The following is a 26,496-nucleotide window of genomic DNA, read 5'->3' on the forward strand; positions in this document are numbered from 1 at the left end:
CGCAAGGGACATTTAGCAATGTCCAGGGGCCATTTTGATGGTCACCACTGGGAGCAGGTGCTATTGGGTCGTTGTGGGTAGAGACCAGGGATGTTGCTAAATGTTCCATAGAGCACAGAACAACCTTGAGGTTGGAGTTAGCCTTCAGGCTGTGATTGAGATGGGGTAGATACATGAAGCAAACTGCTCCAAACTGATCGTTACCCGATTATTCAGGTCCATGAATATCTGTAGGTATCGGTGACCTCTGATAAATAGAGGTAAGGGAGCCCAAAGTGTCAATGGTTCCAGAGCTGAGAAGCCCAGAGATGACCAAACAGCATGCAGGACAGTGGAAAGAACAGAGCAATGCCGAAGAGCCTATGCTGTGAGTCAGGCAGCTTCCCCGGAGTCCTAGACCTACCACTTCCTAGCTACGTGACCTTGGGTTGGTCACATAACCCCTCTGCGCCTCCTGTGGGAATCAAATGAACATTTGCTCTATGGGGTCCGGCACCTGGCACAAAGCAGGAGTTCCAGAGTGGATGCTATCATTTCCCCGACAAGTATCCAGGGACCTTGTGTATGGACTAGAGCCTAAACCCAGCCAAGTTGGGTCATCAGCCCACATTGTTCTTACCCTGAACTCACCATGGCGCTCCTTCCCGGCAATTCATTCTCCCTCCCTCCACATGCCACCCCTCTCTCTCCTTGCCCAAGACCAGCTGCCCCAGTCAGTTCCCAGATTCACTGCCCGCCGACCCCTGCTTGATCTTCGCCCTCCAGGTGAGGTCCTCTCTGCTCAGCTCCTCTCTTCCTCCTCCCCGTCATGCTGCTTGGATTCTAACAGGGAGCGGGATCCTTGGCTTTCCATGCAAAGCCTGAAAAGAATTGGAAGGAAGCCTTTAGAATTCACCAAGTGCAAGTATTTGCAAGCACTTGGGGTTTGAGCAGAGGGACTCAGTCTACAAAGATGTCAGAACCTTCGCACGTGCGTATGTACATGTGCGTGTGTGTGGACACACATGTACATGTGTATATAGAAACATGTTTGTTTGATCAACATGGAGCTCTGATTGGAGGAACAGTAGGTTCCCCACCCCAGCTTGCCAAGAACCACCCACCTGACGGCCCCTTCGTCTCTCCCACTGTCATGAGTCCCAGAGACACCTTTAAACAGTGCTAGGATTCTGTGGAGCCCCATCCAGATTCCAACTCAGGGTGGCCCGTCCATCGCTCGGTAAGCTGGTCCTGACTTATCTTAGAGCCTATTTCCACATCTGTAAAACTGGGTGAATAGTCACCCCGTGCCTCACCGGGCTGGCAAGAGGACCAGATGAGAGCAGATCTGGCTTGGCTGGCGTAAACTGTGAAGTGCAGTCCTGATCCAGCAGGGAAGTCAAAGGTGACATTAATGCCTCTTATCCCCAAAGTCCATGCCTCGTGGGGCCAAGGGGGAACTGCTTCACCTTGGAGCAACCCTTTGAGATAAATTGTATCTCTTCCATTTTAAAGATAAAGAAACTGAGTTTATTTTTTTATTTTTTAAAAAGATATAAATAAATAGATAAATAAATAAATAAAAATAAAAAGATTTTATTTATTTATTCATGAGAGACACAGAGAGAGAGAGAGGGGCAGAGACCCAGGCAGAGGGAGAAGCAGGCTCCCTACTGGGAGCCCCATGCGGGACTCCATCCAGGGACCCCAGGATCACGCCCTGAGCTGAAGGCAGATGCTCACCCACTGAGCCACCCAGGTGTCCCAAGAAACTGAGTTTAAAGAGTTAAGTAAGGGGATCCCTGGGTGGCGCAGCGGTTTAACGCCTGCCTTTGGCCCAGGGCGCGATCCTGGAGACCTGGGATCGAATCCCACGTCAGGCTCCCGGTGCATGGAGCCTGCTTCTCTCTCTGCCTATGTCTCTCTCTCTCTCTCTCTCTCTCTCTCTCTCTCTGTGACTATCATAAATAAAAAAATAAAAAAAAAGAGTTAAGTAATTTATCCAAGACTTCACAAAGCTAGAAATTGGTATAACTGGGCATTGCACTCCAACATCTGGTTGGAGACCATTCCTTTATCCCGCAAATTTATTTAGCACAACACCTGGCACGGAGTAACTGCTACATAAATGGCAGTGGTTTCTCTTGATATTTCAGACTTTCCTTAGGGTACAACTTCTTTATATTTTTCTCCAGGGACCAAAGCGGATGTTGGACGCTCAAGTGCAAACAGACCCTGTATCCATCGGACCAGTTGGCAAATCCAAGTAAACAAATCACTACAGTTCCCACCAAGTTGTCCTGCCAGCAAGATGCCTTCTCCCTGCCCCTTCTCCTCCCCGAACCCACTCCATGTACATAGTTTTCTCCTAATGGCCATCCAATGAAATTCTGCCTACAAATTAAGCCTGAGCTGTTGTATATTGAGGTGTATTATTTACGTCTCTGGTCCAATCTTTTCCGGTAAATAACTGTAAAGATGGGTCTAAGCAGGTTAACGAGTCAGGTCAGAAGACTGGATGGGGCGGCGGGGGCAGCAGGGGGTGGAGGGGGCAGAGGAATGCATTCCGGGTAAGTCATGGAAAATGACAGTGGCAAGTAAGCAGCAGAGTAAAATGCCTGCTGGACGGAATTCAGCTTTGTAGTAAAAACGTGCTCATCCTCTCAGCTCGAAGAGGAGGGACAAAAATCCATCTAAGTTCACCTTTCGAGGAGGGACAACATGGGCTCAGTTGGGGGGGGGGGGAGGTTGCCAATTTCCTGGGATGGAAAGTGTGGGGAGTGGAAAGGGAATGAATAGGAATTGCTTTTCGAATAGGGTCCTTGGGAGTTATCGATGAGAGGGAAAAGATTGACCGCAGAGGGTTTGAAATGATTTGGGGAAAACAATTGCTTTTTGAAGCTCAGCGACAAGGGCAAGGATTACAACTTAAAAAAAAAAAAAAAAAAAAAAAAAAGCAGAATAAATGAAGTTGCAAGTTTACTTTGCAACACAAGGGGGCACTGAGGTCTCCGTTTTAATCCCGCATCCTGTAGCCCTAACAAAGATTTGGTCTCTGCAATCTTACATTATTAATGCTTCTCAGATGGCTGAGGGGCTTGCTTCATCTGTTCTGTCTGACACTTATCTCAAGTCTGTCTGTAATTTCCTAATGTTCTCAGGATGTTTTCTGATCAAACCCGCCCCGTAACCCCCGTTAATAAAAATTTTCAGAAGATTATTCAAATACTCGAGGTTTTTTTTTTAATACGTGTACAGAGGAGTAAACAGGACCGTGAATCTATTAAAATGTAATTCAAAGTAGCATATGATTGATATCATGTATACTGTATCTTTCTTTTTCTGATTTAATAAAAAAAATACATTTATATCTAAAGCATCTTTTAATTTCCAACTGTTAAAGCAGGTGTCTGGTTCTCTCCGAGGCACTTGTATCCTCCACAGTATAAAATCAGTCTTCTTCCTCCCCCTTGTCTTCCCTCCTGGATGCTCCTAGATCTCCTTGTATGTGGGCACATGCTCATACAAATGTGTGCATACGTATATTTGCATATATACATGTGCACTTATATAAAACTACTGCTTTTGCCCAGGAGGCCTAAAGCAGAGCCTGAGACAGGGATTCAGAAGCATGTGATACACCAGGGGAGAGGAAGTGAGCAACAGGGCGGGGAGGGAGCTGGGCAAGGACTGGTCTCAGCTGGAGTTGTTTCATCCTGATCCCCCTAGTGGGCGCTGGAGTGTGAATTACACTTTACAGCAGGTTCTACCTGGGGTTGGGGGGGGGGCTGGGAGGTGAACCTTTGAATCCTTGTTGATGAGTCCTGCCCCCCCCCAGCACCCTGGGCCAGGTGCTCCCAGTGAGCTGGCAGCAGCTAGAGGATGTGTGCCTGGGCAGTGTCCACGTTAGATACGCACGTGATATTCAGATAGGTGTCTGTGCCCACGGAGGAACACAGCCTACATCGTATCAACGTCTTTACACACAGACATGGAGAATTGCACGAGCACACTCATACTTACATATTACATACAAGAATAAACACTTGCACGCGCTCATATTCACGTACGTAGAACAGATCCGCACCTACACGCTGGCTCGTACAAATCCATCACACAATGATCCGAAGTGAACACTGAATATACTCCCCTGACAAATCTGCGCGTGAGGTAAATGAAACCATGGCTTTGGCACACACAAAAAAATAAGGGCATTTAGAAAATGTCTTCAAGAAAAATATGGTATCCCTGAAAAACCAGATTTGGGGGGGCCCCGTTGCAGCTGAGGCCTGCCGGCTCCCAGCTCGGATCTTGGATGGCCGCAGGCTAGGTTTCAAATAAAGATCAGGGGTCCCTTCCTTGCAGCTAGCTTAGCTTCATCAGACCTGTGCCTCAAACCTGGAGATCAGGGTCTGTAACTCACCCTGTTGACAATGACCTCATGACACTCCATGTCTGCATGCTTTACTTGGCACAAATGAGGAAAAAGTCCTTTGGGGAAGCCCTCGCTGCCAGGGTGTCTTTCCTCCACCAACACCATCCTAGAACATGGGCTGATTCAAGGAAACCAGGCAGCTGCTTATTCCTTTGTCCCCAACACCAGGGGGGGTCGCCCTGGGTGACCTTTGGTGAGCTCGGGGGCCCTACACGTCCATTGAGAAAGGTGACAGTTTCATTTGCAAGTTTCACCTCACTGGGCACAGGGGCTTTTGGCCCTGATGAGAAATGCCCCCAAGCAGCCCTGAGTCACAAGGGACGGAAGGGGCCCACCCCCTCCCCCACCTCCCGGAAAAGAAATTTTCAAAAAAAATTTTAAATGACGTTCTTTGCTGAGAACCTCTCTGCACAGCCAACACTCTGTTAACAGTTTCATATCGACCCGGCCAAAAAAAAAAAAAAAAAAAGAGAGAGAGAGAGAGAGCAAGCTTTGCATAAAATTGCTTGGGTTTGTTGTTGTTGTTAAAGGCAAGAAAACTTAAGCCAGAGCAGACTCAGAAAAGAACTTGCTTGGGGGATTTGAAATCTAGTTGTCGCCCCCAGAAACCCGATAAAGCCCCATCTCTGAGTTTTGAGGGTTTGTGTTTTGTTTGTTTTATTTTGTTGTGTTATTTTTAGCTGGGAGCTCATTCCTGATGCATTTACAGCCAATACTAATTTCCATGCCTGCACGCCCATAAAAAAAAAAAAAAGGAGCAAAAACTCCCCAAGTGGGCTCAGGAAGGCTCTTGAGTCTCAAAAGCCTACAGGGACTGAAGTTCCTCAAAATATGGAGCCCAGAAACACCGCTTGGCTGGCCGAGCTGTGCACCCCCAAACTCCAAACCCGCCCTGCAGCCCAAAGGGAATCCTGGCCTGCGGGGGGGGGGGGTGGGGGGGGTGGGGGGGGGTGGGTGTCGTTCAAAATTTGCAAACTCGCTTATTTATTTACTTTTTATTTTTAGGTGCATGGGGAAGTGTGTCTTCGGTGGCAGGAAGAAGTGGCCCTTCCAAGAATTGAGCTTTTGAGCTGAAACGGCCGCCAGTGGGGGAAAAACAAAAGCAAAAAGACTCTGCTTTCCAGTTCCAGCTGACGGTGACTTTTTGACTGATATCCATAAAAGAATTCATTCAAAAGCGCGCTTGTTCTCAGCGGCCCGTGAGGTCCCTGGTGAATTCATCATCTAGGGGAGGGGAGGCATACCTAAAGAAATGCCAAAAGGGGAGGGAAAAAGGGAAAGAAAATGAAGTTATTGGGGTTTGATTGCATCCCCCTGCTCTTTAAGCAAATTATCCGGGATTTCAACACACACACACACACACACACACACACACACACACACACACACACGCATTGGGGCTGGGCTGCCCTGGGCTGCTTGCAAGCAGTCCAGATAGCAAAGGGGCCCCATTAAATCAGACTCCAAGAGACTGGAATCTGTGTCCTGCTGGCTCCTTCTCGCACCCGGACCTGACAAATGTCATTTCTTGTGTCAAACAGTCCCCACGTGGATCTTAGAACGTAAAGAAGAAAAGCAGCCAGCTTATCCTACCTTAGAGAAAATTTTGCAGAGGAAAAATGACTTCAATTAATAACTCACCCAAGTTGCAGACACAGGGCAAGCGCTCTGCAGAGTCGCAGGGAAGCTCAGCACTGGTTTTAACCATCCTCCCAATGCCCCTGTTTAAGCCTTCTTAAAAGGCCGTTCGCACGGTGGGTAGAAATTGGGCTCCTCTGCAGTCTGGATCTTCCTCACTTGATCAGTGAACACACAGTGGGCACTGGCCCACTGGAAATTATGGGCTCCATTAGGGAGAAAAGAAATTACTTACCGAGCAGCAAATTCTGTATATTTGTAATTCAGATCTTAGCGCTGGCCTGAAAGCCGGTTGGGATCCAGCCCTTTGCATAAATTGGTGTTCTGCAGGGCTTAACCCTTGCCGCTCTGCTTCTGACCCCCAGAAAGTGACTCACTTTATCTTCTGCATCCCCTGGCCCTTTAACTTGTCATAGCAGACAGAGGAACCCGGGCAATTCCAGAAAAGTAAGGATAACAATAATAATGCCTCACATTCTGGCGCTTGGCAGTGTATAGAGTGTTTCCTGAATACATTATCTCATTTCAAGCTGTATACCTCTAACTGAACTTAATTGCCACCTTTGTTATATTTTATTATGAGGGCACTGGCATGCACCTGTATGCCTTCTCTCTCTCTCTCTCTCTCCAAAAAAGCACTTCTTGACAAAATGGCCCCCAGCTGCACTTCTGGCAATGGTTGCCATCCGAGGAGCTCACTGCTTCCGTGATTGACTCTCACAGAAGGAGTTTTTGTCGAAATCTGGCCACATGGGGGAGTTCGAGGACTTAGGGTGCTACCGTCTCCAGCCAAGCCCTTTTCCCTGACTCCCTAACCAGGAGGCTCAGCCAAAAAAAGGTCTTAAGAATGTGCTTGTTGACCAACTTCTAGAAAGCAGTCGAGTTTAGTGAAGAGAACTAGAACAAGAGAGCCAACCTGGGCAAATCAACTGCTTTCCGTGATTAGATAAAGTGGGTTGGTTGGGGTTTCCATTCTCATGAGTTAGAAGAAGCTTAAGGCAGCACAGTGTGACTGTGAAGCGTGTAGGCTGGTTTCACTGCAAAGCACTCGAGTTCCCCTCGCCAGCATTTTATGCTCCATAACACAGCCTTACCTCTCACGTCCCTGCACCCACCTAGCGGGCAAGCGACTTAACCTCTCAGTTTCCTCCCTCAACAATGGGACGGTACTGGTGCCTACGCTGGGCAGCTGGTGGCTGGCACATCATGAGCACTTAGTAAAGGAGAGCTATTATATCATAGGGAACTTTCAGCACCAATAGCAAAAAACTCCTACTCAAATTGGCTAGTAATAATCATAATAATAATAATAATAAGGATACGTATCATATCATTTAACGGATGTTATATCACAGCCTGGCTCTGATTCTCTGGACTCGGCTCTGCCATGTTTCATGGGCTGACTTCACCCTAAGACCGGTGCCAATTGATGGCTACAGTTCCAGACAAGGGGATTATAGGATTACCATAATCAGTTTTGATTTATCATTTTGGCAAAATCGGTTATTTAGAGGCAATTACGATGATGCAATCAACAGGAAGGCAATTACTGACATCGGTATCCTTAAAGTTGGCCGTTCCTCAGACCAACCGTGCCCCCAGAATTGGGACTGATGGGACACATACATTTATGATGCCCCGCCCTCCAAAACAGGGCCATTATACTATGAACTCATCAACATCAGAGACCTTCGTGTCTGTGTCCTTCACCGCTCTGTCGCCAAGGTCTAGCACAACGCCTGGACACAGTAGATTCTCAACAAATATTGGCTGAATGGATGGATGTATTAACAGATAGATACACCATGTCCACATCCGTTGTGGAGGGAGGTGCCTTATGCTCTAGTATGAGTTTATTTTAGCACCAAGTATTCAATCACTTTCATCAGACATTCACCCTCCCCAGCTGCCCAACCTACTGGTTCTCAGAGTGTGGTCCCACAACAATCAGCAATGGCATCACCTGAGAACCAATTAGACATGCAAATTCTGCAGCTCCATTCCAGACCCACTGGATCAAAAACTCAGGGTGGAGCCCAGCAATGTGTGTTTTAGCAAGCCCTCCAGGTGGTTCTGAGGCAGAGAAATGTGAAAGCCACTGGTCTAGGCAGAGCTACCACTCCACTGATCATCAATTTAAAAGGATCAGCTCTGAAGATGCAGAGCTAACGTTGGACTTACTACATGCCAGGCATTGTGTGCCACATAAATTACCTCTCTTACTGCCCATTTTACAGATGAGGAGATTAAGGTTCAGAGAGGAGAAGCAATGTTGTTCAAGGACACACATGTCAGAGCCAAGGCTGAAACCCACCCCAAGCTCTTAACAGCATGTTCTCATGCCTATGGGAAAGACGGGCAGGCAAAAGGACAATAATAATACAACGTAGGATAAGTAAATGTAGGATGTTGTGGAACTCAGAGGAAGACACTGCTACAAGACTACAGGGGGCGGAGGTTGGCCATTTGAAGTGGTGACAGTTGAGCTAACTCACAAAGAATAATAAGAGTTGGCCAAAGGGGTTCCCAACAGAATAGGAAGTGCAAAGGCCCAGGATCTATAGAGAGAATGGCAAGTAGTTCAGCATGGCTGGAGTGAGGCCATGGGGAGGACAGATAAGATGGTGGAGGCTGGAGAGGAGGCCCAGGCAAGATCATCAAGGATGTGAAGTAAGGAGCCCATAATAAGAAGTTCAAACTTCTGAGAAATGGGGGGGGGGGGGGAAGATCTGAACTGAAGGGTGGCAGAGCCAGTTCTTTGGTTGCAAGTAGGAACTAACATAAACTCAATTCAGCTAATACTCTTTGAGTGAGCTGAACTATCTAGTAGGTATTACAAAGCATAATCATTTCCTTCCAAAGCCTCTTTTAAAAGTATAAGAAATACTCATTTAGATAAAACCTCTAAATGGCATTCATTGATCCCTCTGAGAACTTTTAAATGCTCATTTCCAAGTGTCATAAGTGTGGGTTTGGAATTTGGCCCCTGGAACGCCTGGGTGGCTCAGCGGTTGAGCACCCACCTTCAGCCCAGGGTGTGATCTTGGGGTCCCGGGATCGAGTCCTGCATCGGGCTCCCTGCATCGGGCTCCCTGCATGGGGCCTGCTTCTCCCCCTGCCTGTGTCCCTGCCTCTCTCTTTCTCTGTGTGTCTCTCATGAATAAATAAATAAAATCTTAAAAAAAAAAAAAAAAAGGAATTTGGCCCCTGATCCACCCAGATGATCCGCACCTATGACCCAAGGCAGGGAGATTATGAGCAAGTTATTTCACATAATAAAGCCTTAATTTGTTCCTCTGTAGAACGGGAATAGTAATAGTACTTAACCCAGCAAGTTGCTGAGAAGAGTAAAAGAGACAACACGTTTATAGCTTGTAAATATAGTGTCTGGCGAGTAGTGAGTGCCCGGTGAGCATTATTGATGAGGACACGGACAACATTTGCCTAAAGTAGATCATCTTCACTTTCATGGCCACCCAATCTTTAGGATTAAAATGAGTGCCAGGCCCTCTCCATTCTGGTAACCAGCTGGCTCGCTGGCTCATCCAAGAAAAAAGAAAAGAAAGAGGAGAGAAGAAAAGAGAAATGTTGATTTCCCCTGATGTCCAGCTCATTCTAAAGTAAAGTAGAATTTCTGGGGAGTGGACTAAAGTCTGCCTTTGGTTTTCCTTGATTGTATCTTCTTATAATTATTAGCCCGTTTGCCATGGTAACAGATGCTATGGATGCTCCACCTCATTTCTCTTCAGCCCACTTCAGAGTTCACCTGAAGTACGGATAGCTCCCCACCTCAAAGATCCCCCCAAGACTGGCTTTTCTTCTTGGTGGTTTTCTTCTTGGTGAGACATTCAGCTCACACGCAGAGCATTCTGGAAATGCCTAAAATCTTACCCCCCTAGGGACAACTTTCAACCAATGGGGGATTGGAGATGGCCGATAAATATCTCAGCTTCCCCACCTCTCAGAGGGACAATGTTGAGGTGTCTTCTAAATGGTCCCACAAGGTCCCCAGCAAAACTGAATCCCTAGCTGCGCACAGCAGTAACCTACTCATGAACACACGCTCCCTCGTTTGTGCTTCCCGGGATCACTTCCCAAATAAACTACCTGCATCCAAGTTCTTGTCTCAGGGTCTGAGTCTAAGGCACAAACAACTGTATCTCACTGTATCTTGGTCCTTGTGCCAAGTAGTTTAGGTGCTGGAAGAGGTGAAACAGCAAACCCGTGATGAGAAGACCACCCAGAGACTAGATACAGAAGGAAACTGCAATACCACTGGGGCCAGATAGACAAAAGGAAGAGGTCATGTTCTCAGAGCTGGGGAAGCTGGACACCCTGTGGGAAGCAGAGCAGCACATGGGAACGGGGGAGGCTGCCTGAGGGTAGCTGGGACCAGAAAGGGGCTTTCGGGAAGCACTGCCTTTCCGCTGACAGGAGGACATAGGAAAAATAGCTTGATGGCAATGCCTCCCGCACTGTCTGAACCTAACCAGAAGCCAGTTGGCAATGGAACCTAGGAAATGAGATTTGAAGGGAAATATGGAAAAAGGAACTTAGAACCCAGTGGGCAAATGCCCAGCACAACCTAAAGCCCTGCTTTGAGAGGGAAACTAAAATCAGAAGGCAACATTGTTTAGAGCTCCACACCCTCCCTGGATCCAAATCAATGAACATGTACACTAAGGGCCCACTTAATTCCTTAAACTTCACTTTGATATTCATAAAATGGAGATGGCAATGGAATCTACCACGTGGAGTTGCTTGGTGGATTTAATGACATACTCCGTGCAAAGTAGTTAGCACTGTGCCTGGCACCTGAGTGCCTAAGAAATGCTTGTGCTGATTGGAACATTTTGAGATTCAACTGCTTTTTGAGTACCTGGCAACCCATTAAGATTCGTGCTCAAACTTGCTTCTTCCCCTCTTTACCACTCAAAGCTTCAACTTCAATGTCGAGAATCTGCCTCTAGTCTCTAGTTCATTGCCTTAAAAAAAAAAAAAAAAAAAAAAAAAAAAAAAGATCTTTCCACTTTCACTGAAGTTTTGCCAGAGCTGAAGGAGGAACAGCTCTCTCCTCCCCTCTTGGCTCCAACCCTCTCCCCACAACCCCCACCCCCTCCCTATCTTTGCTGGCCAGTTGTTCACAAGGAGCTTAGCAGTTTTGAGGATACAAAAACAGGAAATTATGCACCAGTCCTGACTAAGGCTAAAAACTCATGTGCAAACCCTTCATCATACAGATTTCTTCAGCTCTCAAAAACCGGGGCCTTGAAAAATCAGGTCCGTGGCCAACATCTTTGGATTTGCTTAATCATTTCCTTTGCAAATTTATAACCTCTTTAGCCATGAAGAAGAAATGGTGAGAAAGAGGGAGGTGGGAGTTGAAATACTTTAAGTCAACCACAAGACAGGACAGGAAATTCTGGAATGGAGGTGGGGAGGGGGGGTGGCAATTTTTCTTTAATTCGCCAGTGCCACAGCCCACTAAGACAGCAAGTTTGGGGAAGTGACCTTTCTAGGAGATTCTTTTACTGTTGACTCTGACCCGGAGTGAAATGTCATAGCCCTCTTCATTCAGGGCTGAATAGAGAACATTAGAGCAGAGAAAACTCTGAGCTGCATCCCCCAATGACCCTTTATTTGACTCAGGCAGCAAACATTTACTGAGTGCCTACTCTGCCCCTGTGCTGTATAGAGAAGACTAAGATGGGTTTCCAAACAGGCAAGAGACATCCTCGTTTGCTCAATGCCAGTTAAAAGTTAATGTACCTATTGGAGGTACCTATTGGAGGTCTCTGCCTACCAGAGAATCTGAAGTAGGTGACACCCAAAGCCCATTCTGTTGTTAAAATCTCTGAACGACAACATAATATGCGGCTTCTCTGTGCTTCCTTCTTGCTTTTGGAACTTTCCCCAGCAAATGAGAGCTGTGTACTTTATCAATCCTTAAGGAAGGTCATTGTCTTTAGCAGAGATTTTTATCTGAAATGGAAACCAACCCATTAATGTTAATCCAGCAAATAGAATGGGATGGGATGAAATGAAACGGCATGAAGTGGAGTGGAATGGAAATGGAATGGAATGGAATGGAATGGAATGGAATGGAATGGAATGGAATAGCGTAGCATAGTAGCATAGAATAGAATAGAATAGAATAGAATAGAATAGAATAGAATAGAATAGAATAGAATATTCCATGATGTATTATAGGTAATAGGAATAACATTGATTAGTGAAAGATTAGTTTTGAGTATGAATATGTACATATAGATTCATGATATATTTCTTACTATGGTTTATAATCAGAAAAGTTTAGAAGTCCCTGGTCTTTAATGTAGTTTAGTGGTTAAATGCGTGGGCTCTGGAGTCTCCTGGCATGGGTTCAAATCTTAGTGGGTATACTAGCTGTCTGAGATTAGACATGTCAGTTAAACTCTCTGAATCTCAGTTATTTTAGGGAAGTACAACATAATAGGGAGGAATGTAAGATGGAATATTGGATATGATAGTCTCACAGGTTCTAGGGCCATTTGTTTTCAGAAAGTGCCATTCTCTCTGCTCTTTCTTTCCTTTGCTCCCAGGCTGTTGCTAATCTTCTGGGGTCCACTCCTCTTAAGTAAAGTTACTCCTTCTGTCATCACATCTCTCTCCTTCTGATCACCTCTCACCCCCTGAACCTCCAGCTGCTCTCTCCAACACTATCTGGGGGAAAACAAAGTCATTTAACATGCAAAGCTTTTCTCTGGAAAAATGTCCAGATAACTAGTTGCAGACCCTCTCACCTCCTAGAACAACTACAAAAGCTAGACAAAAAAACTGGCATGAAGACATCCTAAAACAGAGACACAGTGCTCCACTTCAATGGAAAACAATAAGGAGAACGCCTTTTGACTTTTCAGCAGAACCGATGGAAGCCAAAAGATAAAATCCTTTAAAAAAAATTAAGAGCTGAGAGAAAATAACTGCCAACCTATAATTCTACACCCAGTAAAAATATCTCACAAAATTTAAGATGAAATAAATCTATTTTCAGACAAACAAAAAGTGAGTGAATACATTACCAGCAGATTTTAACTAAAAGAAAGACAAAGGAAAGCTCTTTAAGAAAAAAAGAAAATAATCCCAGAAGGAAGATTAGAATTTTAGGAAGGAATGAAGAGCAGCAGAAGAATAAATGTGTTGGCAAATCTAAATGAATATTGACTATATTAAAAGATAATAATCATATCTTGTGGGGTTTAAAATACATGTAGAATTTAAATTGACAGCAGCAGTAATGTAAAGGCAAGTAAGAAGAAAAGGGAATCAAGTGTGTCCTAAATTCCTTGCATTGCCAGAGAAGTAGTAAAAGCACAGATTTTATTAGACTATAATAAGACAAGGATCATCCTTGTAATCCGCAAGATAACAACAAAAGAAAATATGGAAATAACAACCTGATGGAGAGGAGAATGACCTAAAAAAGATGTCATTAATGTAAAAGTCCATAATAAAGGAAAAAAATGGACAACAGATGGAACTCATTAAAACAGTATTATGTTATATAATGTGTTAATAATTACATTAAACGTAAATCGACTAAATGAAAAGACATTATCATACTAAATGAAAAAAAGCAAAAACCCAACTATTTTCTGCTTGCAAGAGATAAGTCTATATGAGCATACAGATAGGATGAAAATAAAGGATAGGTAAAGACAGTGCATACATACACTAATCATAAGAAAGTTGATTAGTTAGTCTACTATCAGATCAAGTTGATTTTAAGGTAAGAAGCAATAGGATAGATAAAGAGAGTGAGTTTTATAATAACAAAAAGGGCCAGTCCCACTGAAAGAGAGAACAATCCGAAGTCTAGAAACATTTACTAATGTAGCTTTGATATGTATAAGGCAGAAACCACCAGATCTAGAGAAATCCACAATCATAGTGGTGGGCTTTAGCATTCCTATATCACTAACTAATGAACAAACCAACATAAATAAATCAGAAGGATTAGAAAAAATTGGCCAGGGACGCCTGGGTGGCTCAGCAGTTGAGCATCTGCCTTTGGCTCAGGGCATGATCCTGGGGTCCTGGGATGGAGTCCCACATCAGGCTCCCCGCAGGGAACCTGCTTCTCCCTCTACCTGTATCTCTGCCTCTCTCTGTGTCTCTCGTGAATAAATAAATAAAATCTTTAAAAAAAAGAAAGAAAAATTGGCCAATACCATTTTACACACTTCACCTAACTGACATCTACAGAACAAAGCAACTGATAACTACAGAATATATATTCTTTCTCAAGTGCACTTGGAGCATTTACCCAAACTGACATGTGTAGGCCTGTAGAGCAGGTCTCAGATTAGAAGGTGGGTGGCAGGGGCAGGGTTTGCTGCTTGATTGGCTGTGAGGATGACAAAGAGACAAGTCAAGGTTGATGATGAAAGACCCAGTGCTCTAAAGTCCAGAGTGACTGATTCATATTGCACAGTTAGCATTTTGGAAAGATAAGGGTGTGTATGTGTGTGTGTGTGTGCATGTGTGTTTAACAGTCATAAGATACTCAGGAGTATTTACATGTGTGAGTCAACCAGGGAGTGAACCTGTGTCCAACTGAACATGAAGTGATTATTCAAACTTGGTTTCTGGAATAGTCCCAGGGTGAAGTTATTTCCTGTTTTTATCACCGTCTTCTCAGTTCAAGTGTTTGCTTCTCTTAGGAACTGGGTTGGCATCATCTGTTTCGGTGTGGAATGGTAGGCATTCAGAAAAAACTCCATAAAAATCCCATAGAGTTGACAGACCCTTCTGAGAAATGAAGAGGACAACCCAAGTCCCGGCTGCTCTTATCAGAGAAGGATTGGTTTATTCATCTGCTGAGTGAGTATCACCTGTGAGTCTGGGTCTGAGAAAGTGATAAACAAGAAAAGCAGAGAACACTCCAGGACAGGTGAGAAGGTACCCACTCCAAAAGCCAAGTATCAAGGATATACATCAGGAAATCCCACACATAATTGCATTAGGTACCTTTGTGTGATATGTTTGAAGTAGTAGTTCAGAACGTTCCGGAACTCAGTTCTCCTTTGCACTAGCTCCAAGACGTTGCACTGGAAACGAAACATTGTGTTTTATTTTCTTCCCTGTAAAGTGGGAGTGATGTTATTGATGCCACCATCATTACAGAGGTAAATCAGGTAATATTCAGAGGCTGCTCAGGGCAGTGCTTGGGATTCAGTTCACAGAACTAGCATTTGCAAGGTTCATCATTCTGGGGTTTCAAATATTTCTTTCTTTTTTTTTTAAATTAGGAAACCATAACATTTTTTTGAATGTTAGGAGAGAATTAAGGTAAAAGACTCCATCATAATCCCATCTCCCATACCTTCAGATATTTTTTATATTAATTATGTCATTGTTTTGAAAGTGCCTAGCATATAGCAGGTGATCAGTATATGCATACTGACGGCCTGACTGTCCAAGTCAATGCCAACTACTTTGTTTTATGCTTTGCATACCTAATTTAGTACATAAGATTATGATTATAATTATATCACATATATTCTTTTATGTTTTTCATAAGCTACATAATTGTAATCTTTATGGCTCCTGTAAATCTCATTGGATCAATGGGCAAGCCCCACATAAGCCATTTCTCTTTTGCTGTACTGTTGTACGGAGAATAGCTACAGACCACGTTTCTGCAGACACCACCATAGTGCACAGCTGTCTATGTAGCATTTTGCCTTCTCTTATAAAATTTCTTAAGAGAATCATAGAGTCAGAAGTTGAATGTTCCAAGCTAAACCTTTATGTTAGCTGAGAAAGGAGCCGCCAAAGATTAAACCAAAATGGGATTCCTTCCAAAAGGTTAGGTTGTAATAAAATGAATTCCATGACATGATGAAATCTTGTGGTGATCCTATTACCATTTTGAAGCATTGCTTTCCACTCTTTCAAAAAAACAAAAACAACAACAACAACAAAAAAAACCCCACAACTCCCCCAGCACAGATCAATAGAAGATATGAAGATTTCAGTGTATTCGTTGAACAACAATAACAAACTCACCTTTCGTGGATATACACAAGGAAAAATCTCCTCAGACCTCTGGTTAATTCAAAGGTTGGCTTTAAAAAGTTGCAGAGAAAGATTTTCAGCTATGCACATGTGTCTTGAAGCAGCAACCCCAACATCTGATGGTATGTTGGGTGATGAATGTCTCCCCCTTCGTGCTGGGGAAGCACAGGAGGGCAGGTGAATCATAACACTCGATTTGAGTGAGAGACACTTACCTCATCAGACAGAGACACCCACTGTGCTCAATTCTCAGAGTAATGAGGGGTGACTGCAAGCCTGGTGGTCTTCCTGGGGGTCTCTGGAGCCAGGCAGCCATGGGCGTGAACAGCAGCTTCGCTACCTTGTGCCGGTAGGTAAGTTGATAACTGACCGAGGCAGGGTGCAGGCCCAGCTCTCCCAGGCACCAGACCCTCTGGTTCTTCTCTTATTTTGGTTGATCCCAAAGTTCACTGGAAATGGGAAGAGTGACTATGGAGAGCCATGAAGAAGGCCATCACCACTGCTTCTTGATAGAAGCGTGGTTGCTGAAGAGGAGGTGAGAAGTGGCTGTTTTCAGGACTTACTTGAATAAAACATGACAGGATAATATCATCTCTGTGATGCCTAGTCAGGCACCTGAGAGGGGACAGAGGCGCACTTGCCCGAAGGCAACAGTGCTCAACACGTGCTCATTGGCTCCACGTGGGACCAGCCTCGAATGTGGAGGCTTTATTTTCACAGAAAAACCTGAGGTGAAAAAGAGTATCTTTCTCCCCAGACTGTCCTTTTTTATTTGCATCTCCTGAATGATGGCCATAAGGTAGCACGAGAAGAAGAGAAAATCAGATGACCCTGAGAATAAAACCAGGACTCAGTGATGGCCGCATGGCCTCTCCGGGTTCCAGCTCGTCTTCAAAGGAACCCAGTGAGCTGGGGATGCTCCATCCCCTTCCCACACAGGAGACAACCCAAGTAGAAGGAAGTTACAGGATTTGCTGGAAGCCACAGAGCCGTCCGGTAGGAGCCGGGATTCCACAGGGCTGTGTCTGATTGCAGAGTGTGCAGGCTTCCTGGTGAGGCCGCTCAGCTTCCCGCCATGTTGGGGGGCAGGCGGGGGTTCAGCCTGAGGGAGAGGAGCGGCCTTCCTCTCTCCCCCCATCACAGATCTGGTTCAGGGTCAGCCCTCAGCTGCCAGCCCACTGAGCTCAGGGTTAAGAACACACCACAGGCCTCTGGTTGGGAGTGGGAGGAGTTGACATTTGTTGCCCAGCATTGGGGAAGTTGATCATTTTAGGTCCTCTCACACTGCGGGGTAGCCTGACATCTGACATTTGGGTAAAATGGGAAAAAAGTCTCCAAAAGGCTGCTTAGGGCCTGCTTGCCTGATTCCTTGCCAAACAGGGATCCTTCCTTGGCTATCTTCCTTTATAAATGATTTTCAAACTATAGGTTTTTTTTTTTTTAAGATTTTATTTATTTATTCATGAGAAACACAGAGCGAGAGAGAGAGGGAGAGAGAGACAGAGAGACAGAGACACAGGCAGAGGGAGAAACAGGCTCCAGGCAGGGAGTCCGACATGGGACTCAATCCCGGGACCCCAGGACCATACCCTGAGCCAAAGGCAGATGCTCAACCACTGAGCCACCCAGGTGTCCCTTGAGGCCATTTCTTTCTTTCTTTCTTTCTTTCTTTCTTTCTTTCTTTCTTTCTTTCTTTCTTTCTTTCTTTTTTAAATTAAACATTGTGTGACCAGGATTTCCTTATGTTTTAAAATTTAAAAACATGGGGGAAAAAAAAACATGGAAAACATGATTTTTAATGACTACCCAGTAGTCTACCCCACTGATTACTATGACATTTAATCAAATGGACATTCTTTTGTGTCCTACTTCAAGCCACTTTGTCCTTATATGAATATTTCGCCTTTCTACAGTTCCTGTGCCAGCAACGAAACAAGTTTAGTTTTCCATCAAAATCCTTCTAGACTTTTCTATATCAGAAGATTCAGGATGCAAATCATAGGTGTGATCTTGGCTCAGAAGCGAACACCGTGCTGTACTACAGCAGTCACGCCTTGGAAGGATGAAGCCAGAATGTCCTTTATCGAGCTGTTTTGGTCACCCCCGTTAAAAGCGACCCCACAGAGAACCTTCCCTTGCTCCTGTCCCCGATCTGAGCCCTTCTGTAGCCTTCTGTTCCTCTTTCCCTTAGCCTCGGTTTCTGTGCCTTGACCTCCCGTTTATTCCTCACGACGTTGTAACCTTTTCCACCTCTACTGCGCTGCTGACACAGTCCTTGAAAAATGCCATGTGCGTTGTCCTATGTTGTCAATTAATTTTTAACTGTGTGAGTGATGCAGACACGTGTTTTCCTGGTTAAAATAATTAACAACTTAAAGACAAAGGTGGATTCCCTTCAAGCACTTATCCCCAATCTTGGAAGCTTTCTCCTTCGACAAAGATACCTGGTAGTGTCAGTGTGGCCAGAGGCTTCAGATCCTACTTCCAAGCACAGACGCAGACACAGACACAGAGGGAGATACACACTCTGTAGTGTTTGTTCTGTTTGGAAGTCTTTCAGTGCATCTTCTCTGTTTAACTGTTCCTCGGGTCACCAAGGCCCAGGTATACCATGAACCGTGACTTACTGACCTGGAAATGAACTGATGGACGTTGAGGTTGTTTCCAGTTCTTTACTATGACAAACAACGATGCAACCAGGAGCATGCTACCCTCTCTGTGCACCTGTGCGGGAGTTTCATGTCTCTGGGGCAGTCACAGGGAATGAGCCCCCCCAGGCACTCCTGTGCTCTAGACTCCTAGGTGGCATTGTGCAGCCGGCATGCTTCTTCTCTTTCTTATCCCACCTCTCCTTCCCTGTGCATCTTCGTCCTCCGGTCTATGTTTTCTAAATCCCCTTCGTGATATTCCCTACACTGCCCTGAAATGTGCTTGTGGCCTGGAATGCTTCACTTCTTGCTCAGCCTGAGTGACCTCATATGTTCCTGCAGCTTGCACAACTCGCTCCCTCAGGGGTCACAGACTCAAACATATAGAGGAGCCAGGGGGTAAAAAAAAAAAAAAATACAGGGGAGTCCAGGCCCAGCCCTCACCCAGTGCCAGCTGTTGTTGCTTTATTGGAATCTACATCAAATATTCTCAGATATTTTTTCAACAGGAATCCGAAATCTAGATTTGTATGTAAATGCTTATATTTCTTTTTAAGAGCTAGAAATTAATGTAAAATAAATGTTAAGGGTACCTGGGTGGCTCAGTGGGTTAAGTGTCTGCCTTGGGCTCAAGTCATGATCTCAGGGTCCTGAAATTGAGTTCCGCAGTGGGCTCCTGGCTCAGTGGGGAGTCTGCTTCTCCCTCTCCTTCTGCCCCTCCCCCAGCTTGTGCACTTGCTCTCTCTCTCTTTCTCAAATAAATAAATAAAATCTTTTTAAGAAAAAAAGAAATTTCAAGCCTGTGCAGCCCACACAACATATCTGCAGGGCACATTCTGCCGCCAGAATGCCAGATTGCAGCTTCTGCCTCAAACAAAATCACTCCATTCTTCAAATCCCCCCTTTCCTACCCGGGGCCTGTCCCATAGCCACTCCGTCACTAAATGCGCTGGTGCTGCCTGAGAAATTGTTCCAGAATTTTATCTACCTCTCTGTCCTCACTGCCATTGCCCAAATTCCAACACTTGCCAAGTCATATCCTGGCTGTGACTAGAGCATCCTATCTAGTTCTCCTGCTTTCAGCTAATACCTCCCTGCCCCTGCCTTTGCACTACCCTCCCCTGCATTCTGGAACATTCTCCCCATGGCCAATGGAGAGAGAAGGAAAAGGAGAGGGAAGTGTCCATGCCTCTTCTCTGCTCAGGCAATCCTACTGGGGCCGTATCGCCCATAAAGCCATGTTGCCCACTGCAGCCACATTTGGTCCACACTTGCCCCATGACCAAGAGTATCAAATCTGATTCAGATATTGGGCTTTTCCTTAAAGATCTGGCCAGCAGCACTGGGTCTGCCAACAGAACCGATTGTCTGGAACCCAGTAATGACTGTCACTGTGGGGACAGCTTTGGTCCTTCCCTGTTTCCCGCAGCCAGCCTCGTGCACCCATGCTACTGTCTGGCCCTGGAGGATTTTGCAACCCCTCAGTCATAGGCTAAAATTCAACTGTTAACGGGCTCATCAGACCCAGCACGTCTGGCCCCTCTGCCCACCCCCAGCCTCACCGCCCAGCCCCTCCCTTCACCCCCTTTCTTTTTCCCGCCACTAAGAATGGCTGACTCACAAATTGTTTCAGACCTGAACCTAACCACCACTCAATGGCATGACTGCTTTAGTTACTTAAATCAGGACAGACACACTCTGTTCAGAGAGGGCTTCCCTTTAGCTCAATAAATCTCTCTTCAAATCACTAATGAAGTTGAACTTGCCCTAGACAGTGTGTTTCAGGTTTAAGAAACTCCTACTGAAGCTCTTTATAGTTCTCAGGAGTATCCTCACTCAGCCTTGGATTCTAATAGAAGGAGACTGAGCTGCTGATGGACAAAGTCACACCTAATTCATTTACCTCCCAGGAGAACAGGGTTGAAGATCATGCAGTCAGAAAGCTATTCGCCCTCAAAGAGAACATGCACAGACACAAACACACCCCTGAACTCTCTTCCTTTCCTGATCTACATATTTAATAATACGCATGCTCATTATTTTGCTACCTGGTAATTAGTTATAAGCAAGAATCTTTCATAAAGAGCATTGAGTTAGGACTACTTTTGCAAAACTAGATAAAAAGAATTTTTTTTAATTTTTTCATTTTTTTTTTTTAAGATTCTTGGAAGTGGTCAAAGTTTACTGGATGCCTACCCCACATGCACTCTCCCTTCTTTGTTACTATTGACTTTAATGGGGATGGTGGGAGGAGGGCTCTAAGTACATCAGCTCTAATAACTACATTTCCAAGCGTCTTTTGCACCTCGACTTGGCCGTTTAACATGGCTCTGACCCATGAGATGCCATAAGCCATCAGGTGGCCTTCCCCAAAAGCTCCTTAAAGGTGGTGGGGGAGGTGAAGGGTGGGAGGCAAAGACTCAGGGGATCCCTTTTCTGGTACCTGAAAAGCCATATGACTATAAAAAAAAGACCCAAAAAAATTTGGCCTTAAAATCCATAGCACACCAACACCAGCAGCCACCTACAGGATGGGAAAAAATAAATCCTATTTAAGCCTCCGGTATTAGGTTTGCTCTTCTAGGCAGATATACTATATTCTATTCAAACCTATTTTGAACAAGGTGGGGGCAATTTCTCCCACTGGCTAGCCCACCAAAAATCCCAGGAGGGGTCCGGTTCGGAGATAACTGTAAATAATACTACTTTATTCCTAGCACCTCGAAACTTTTCATGTGCTTTTACCATTTTCTATCTTGTGGCCCAAATGCAGTACAATGTGAAATCTATCAACTGTGCATTTAATAAACAGTGATTGTGGATTTGCAGACCATCTGAAAGATTTAAACCCAAACGTAGATTTCCATTTTGGCTGAAAGCAAGATGTTCCTTTCGGTAGTGGGAGGCCCTCAATTTCCCACTTCACTCTGGGTGACTCAACTTGAACGCACTCCCATCGACATTCTGGATTTTTCTGTAATCTCCTTTCCTTAATAAATTCAAGATAGCTCCGCAAGTCGCAAACAGCTTATAATAGTGTTACTGTTTCCGGGCAGAATCAGGGACGCAGCCCCGGCCAGTAGCTGTGTCTGTGGATATCTGAATAATTGCTTCAATTCCCCACTTGTTTCTGAGTGAGTGTAGGCCTGACCTCCGGGCATGGCTGAGCATTACTCAGTCAAACCGAGAGTCTCAACACTAAATGTGACAGTGTGTGCTATATCTGTTTTCTCTCTGGCAGATTATTCAAATACCATCGAGCTGAAGTCAAGTTGTCCCAGAGCCCGCTGAAGCTTAGCCCCAACGGTCCGAGGAGGAGCCCTTCCTTGAAGAGCTTCCTTTGCTGTACTGTAATCTGTTTCTCAGTGAATATGTGATGATTGGATGTTTTCAGCCTGATTCTTTTCTCCTGCCTCATGTCCCCTGGAGATCCCGCTGCCTCCTTATAAAAGCCATGTGTATCTTATCTTTTCCAGTGCAGTTGCTAAAACCAGAAAGCAGGCTGGAAAACATTTCCCCAAACTGTACTGTTTTTCATCATTTCTTTCTGACACCTCCAGATAACTTGTTAGCATATTGTCTCTCTCTATTCAGCATAGGCCCGCTGGGTGTTTGGGGACCGAATGACATCACTCAGGCATTTATAATTAGAAACCAAAATGCCTCTTTCCAAATCCATAGCACCAGGAGACAACTGGAGAAATTTCTTAAGTTGCCGGTGAAACCTCAAATGAAAGAGGTCTTTTGGGACCACGCAGACCTGGCTTTCAGGACGCTCCCGGGAAAGCACTGGAAGCAAGTGGCAAATAATCTTTCCAACTGCTGATCCCAATGCCACATGCCAAGGTGACACTCAAGAGCTGGGGTTGGCTTTGGAAATGTGACAGGAGAATTGTCACTGGGCTCCTGGCTCTCCCCAGAGGAGCTGTGTTTTTTAAAGTTCCTGGAAATCTCCAAGCAGTGGTCTGAATTTTCACCACCATGGAGACGGAGCTCAGTGGCTTTTGATTACGGAGCGTTTTATTTGTCGAACAAATTCTTATTGACTCGACATGAATGCACTCCCGTGGACATTCTGGATTTTTCCGTAATTTTTTTCCTTAATAAATTTAAGATAACTCCACAAATCACGAATGACCTGATGACTGAGTTCTAATTTATTCAAGAAATTCTTATTGAGAACCCCTCTCAGCAAGTCCTGCGCCTTGAGGACCTTCTCTGCTGTCATCCAGGTCTTCGCCTCTGAATAATATGACCAGGGCTCTACTATCCCATACCCTAACCACTAGACACATGCAACTATTTAAACTTAAATTTAGACTAGGAAAAGTTGAGGAAGGGCAGCCCAGGTGGCTCAGTGGTTTAGCACCGCCTTCAACCCAGTGCGTGATCCTGGAGACCTGGGATTGAGTCCCAAGTTGGGCTCCCTGCATGGAGCCTGCTTCTCCCTCTGCCTGTGTCTCTGCCTCTCTCTGTTTCTCTCGTGAATAAATAAATAAAATATTTTTTTAAAAAAAGGAAAAGTTGAGGAAGCTGCAAATTCATCTCTTCGGTTGCACTGGCCCCAACTCAATAGCCCCATGTGGCTAGTGGCTACCATATGGCGGACAACACAGATCTAGAGCATTTTTGTCATTGTGCAAAGTTCCTTTTGGACCATGCTGGGCTGATCATCTGACTTTCCTTGAACACTCCTGGATCACACCTATCGACCCCGCAGGAGCATTCGCAGCACCTCCTTTCACGCCCAAAGTGTCCCAGTTGGGCAAAGACCCCTGAACAAGGACAGCGCCCCTGGCCACCGAGCTCACCAGGACTTCCCGGGGACCCAGACCGCTGGGTCTTGATGCAAACCTTGGCCCAGTCAGCAATCCCCCTGCTTTTTCAGCAAGATTCCCTGGCACCTGGCAAACCCACCAGTAGTGGGAACAGGGGGTAAAACCCGCAGGAGAAGAAGCACTGGGCAGTTCTGGGCTAGTGAGCCGCTCGCTTGCAGGCAGGTCCAGGGCGGTTTCGGAGGAAGCGGCCTGAAGGGGCTCGGAGGTTTCGGGGTGGGGGTGGGGGGGCGTGCCCTGGAGGATGCCCGGTCCCGGCAGGAGGGGCCCCTGGGGCTTCCCCGGGAGCCCCGCCCCCCCCGCCTCGCCCGGCAGAGGGCGCCCGAGCCCAACGCTCCGGGCGGGGAGCTTTGCACGCTCCCGGGCACCTTTTTTTTTTGCTTCCAGTGATACTTTGTGTGTGTGTGAGCAGCAATCGCAGGTGCAGCTGATACAGGTCACCTTAGGGCTACGTCGTCAAAACTGGGAGGGGGACCCCGCGCCCCGGGACAGTCGGCAGCGGCCCGCGTCCACGCGGGCAGGCACCATTTTGCAGAAGTCTCCAGAAGTGGAGGGGGGGGGTGTCTACACCGTGTGGGATCCGATCCGATCCGTGCCGCCCGGAGGGTCGGGCCTGCCCTGCCGGAGGGGCCGCCCCGGGAAGCGCCGCGATCGTGGCCTTGCTCCGTGCGCGGCTCTGGACACCGGCTTGCAGCTCAGACACCTGCCCCGCAGCCGCAGGGTGGTGGCCGCCAGGGGGCGTCTGCGGGGACCAGAGGTGACCTCGCACCCCGGGCTCAGCTGCCCGCGCCTCCCACCAGGCAACACCCCATGCCTAACCCCCTGCTCTCTGTCTCTCGCCCCTTCCTCCTCTTCCCCCTCCTCCCCTCCTCCTCCCCCTCCTCCTCCCCATCCCCTCCCCTCTTACTTCCCCTCCTCCCCCTCTTCCTCCTCCCCCTCCCCTCCTCCTCCTCCCCCTCCCCTCCTCCTCCTGCCACAGTCCCTGCCCCTACGGAAGGGGGCTGAAGTCCCAGCTGATTGGATTCCCCGCTCTTGGCTCCTCAACGCCGCTAATTCATTGCTGAGCATAGTTTTTTATTTGTTTTTATGTATCCGAGGGGCGAGGTGCTGAGGCACGTTAGCAGCTTGGGTTATTTCCTTTGCCTGTTGGGGTGCACTGAACGCTGTTTTCGAGATCCAAAAGCCCATTTCTAAATGGGTGCTCATGGCTCCTCTTAAGATGTTCGAGAAACGTTATGAGTGGGGTGTCTAATGGCAAACACCTAGTATCACTCCACTTTGTGTTTTGGGAAAGAGACGAGCATGTGCTGCCGTCTGGGCTCCAGTGGCGGTGACGCGGTGGGGGGGGGGTTGTCTCGGGCACCTTCATTGTCCTTTTCTGTGTAATAACTGCACTTTCTTTAATGGATAAATAAAACAAGGCGTGTAGAAGGCTTAGCGAAGGCAACGGCACAGGTTCAGTGAACACCAGCTGTACTATTTCATCCTTTCTTTGCCACAAGCTCCCTCCAGGAGGCCTGGAGCTCAGCCTCTCCTTATCAGTGCTTGCTGGAGGGAGCTTTGTATTTCCTGAGCCAGGGAATCCTGTGGAAGAGGGTTGGCCTCACCTCACCTGTGACTTCCTCTCTGTGATTTTTGTAAGTCCTTGTTTTGTAACTCGGTGTCTCTCTGAATGGAACACACGCCCTTTTCCTTACCACCTCTTGTGAGTCTGTTGATGAAATACATTCAATGTGCCTTTGTGGAGCCCTTGTGATGAGCCAAGGACTGGGGAGAAACACTTGGCAACCTCCACCCCACCCCACACACATCCCAGGGTGCCTAGGCAGCAGCGTGTGCCTAAGTACCAGCCATACCCACCCCACCCCACACACTCCTCAGAGTGTCCTGATGGATTACAAATAAGGTCACTCTACAGAAAACATAGCAGACCTGAATAAGTTCAAAGTCAGGGGTAAGAGGTAAAGATACATGGATAGATGATAGATGAACAGATGATAGATAAATACATGGATGGATGAGCAGACGGTTAGACAGATGGATGGCTGGGTGGATGGATGGGTAGATGGGTGGATGGATGAGTGGATGGGTGGATGGATGGATGGATGGATGGATGGATGGATGGATGGATGAGTGGATGGATGGATGGATGGATGGATGGATGGATGGATGGATAGATGGGTGGATGGATGAGTGGATGGATGGATGGATGGATGGATGGATGGATGGATGGATGGATAGATGGGTGGATGGATGAGTGGATGGATGGATGGATGGATGGGTGGATGGATGAGTGGATGGATGGATGGATGGATGGATGGATGGATAGATGGATGGATGGATGAGTGGATGGATGGATGGATGGATGGATGGATGGATGGATGGATGGGTAGATGGGTGGATGGATGAGTGGATGGATGGATGGATGGATGGATGAGTGGATGGATGGATGGATGGATGGATGGATGGATGGATGGATGGGTAGATGGGTGGATGGATGAGTGGATGGATGGATGGATGGATGGGTAGATGGGTGGATGGATGAGTGGATGGATGGATGGATGGATGGATGGGTAGATGGGTGGATGGATGAGTGGATGGATGGATGGATGGATGGATGGGTAGATGGGTGGATGGATGAGTGGATGGATGGATGGATGGATGGATGGATAGATACAGTTAGAAAGACAGAAGATGAAGAGAATCTTCCTTTCTTCATCTGGAAAACAAGGGTCACCGATTAATCCCTGCCTCCAGGGCTGCAGAACTGACTAGGTGGCAGGTGTGTTAGCACTGCTGCGTGGACAAGTCAGCATAAGGTTTCTCCACAGGTGACTACTAGTCTCACGGTTGAGGTGAGGCACTAGCAAAGAAGGGCTTTACCTCCTCAAGAAAGAAAGAA

At 46.4% G+C, this 26,496-nt stretch overlaps 1 protein-coding gene across 6 annotated transcripts in view; it reads left to right on the forward strand.

Annotated features, from left to right (window-relative positions):
* BCAS1 (brain enriched myelin associated protein 1) overlaps positions 1-3,355 on the forward strand; it is a 97,967-nt gene extending 94,612 nt beyond the window's left edge. For all 6 annotated transcript variants that reach the window (XM_026014613.2, XM_072735547.1, XM_072735548.1 and 3 more), the window contains one exon: positions 2,175-3,355. In XM_026014613.2, the coding sequence (XP_025870398.2) occupies positions 2,175-2,249 (75 nt within the window). In that variant the 3' untranslated portion in view covers positions 2,250-3,355. The remainder of the gene's footprint in view (positions 1-2,174) is intronic.
* The last annotated feature ends 23,141 nt before the right edge of the window (positions 3,356-26,496 follow it).

This window comes from Vulpes vulpes, chromosome 14, assembly GCF_048418805.1.
Source record: "Vulpes vulpes isolate BD-2025 chromosome 14, VulVul3, whole genome shotgun sequence".
NCBI classification, from domain to species: domain Eukaryota; kingdom Metazoa; phylum Chordata; class Mammalia; order Carnivora; family Canidae; genus Vulpes; species Vulpes vulpes.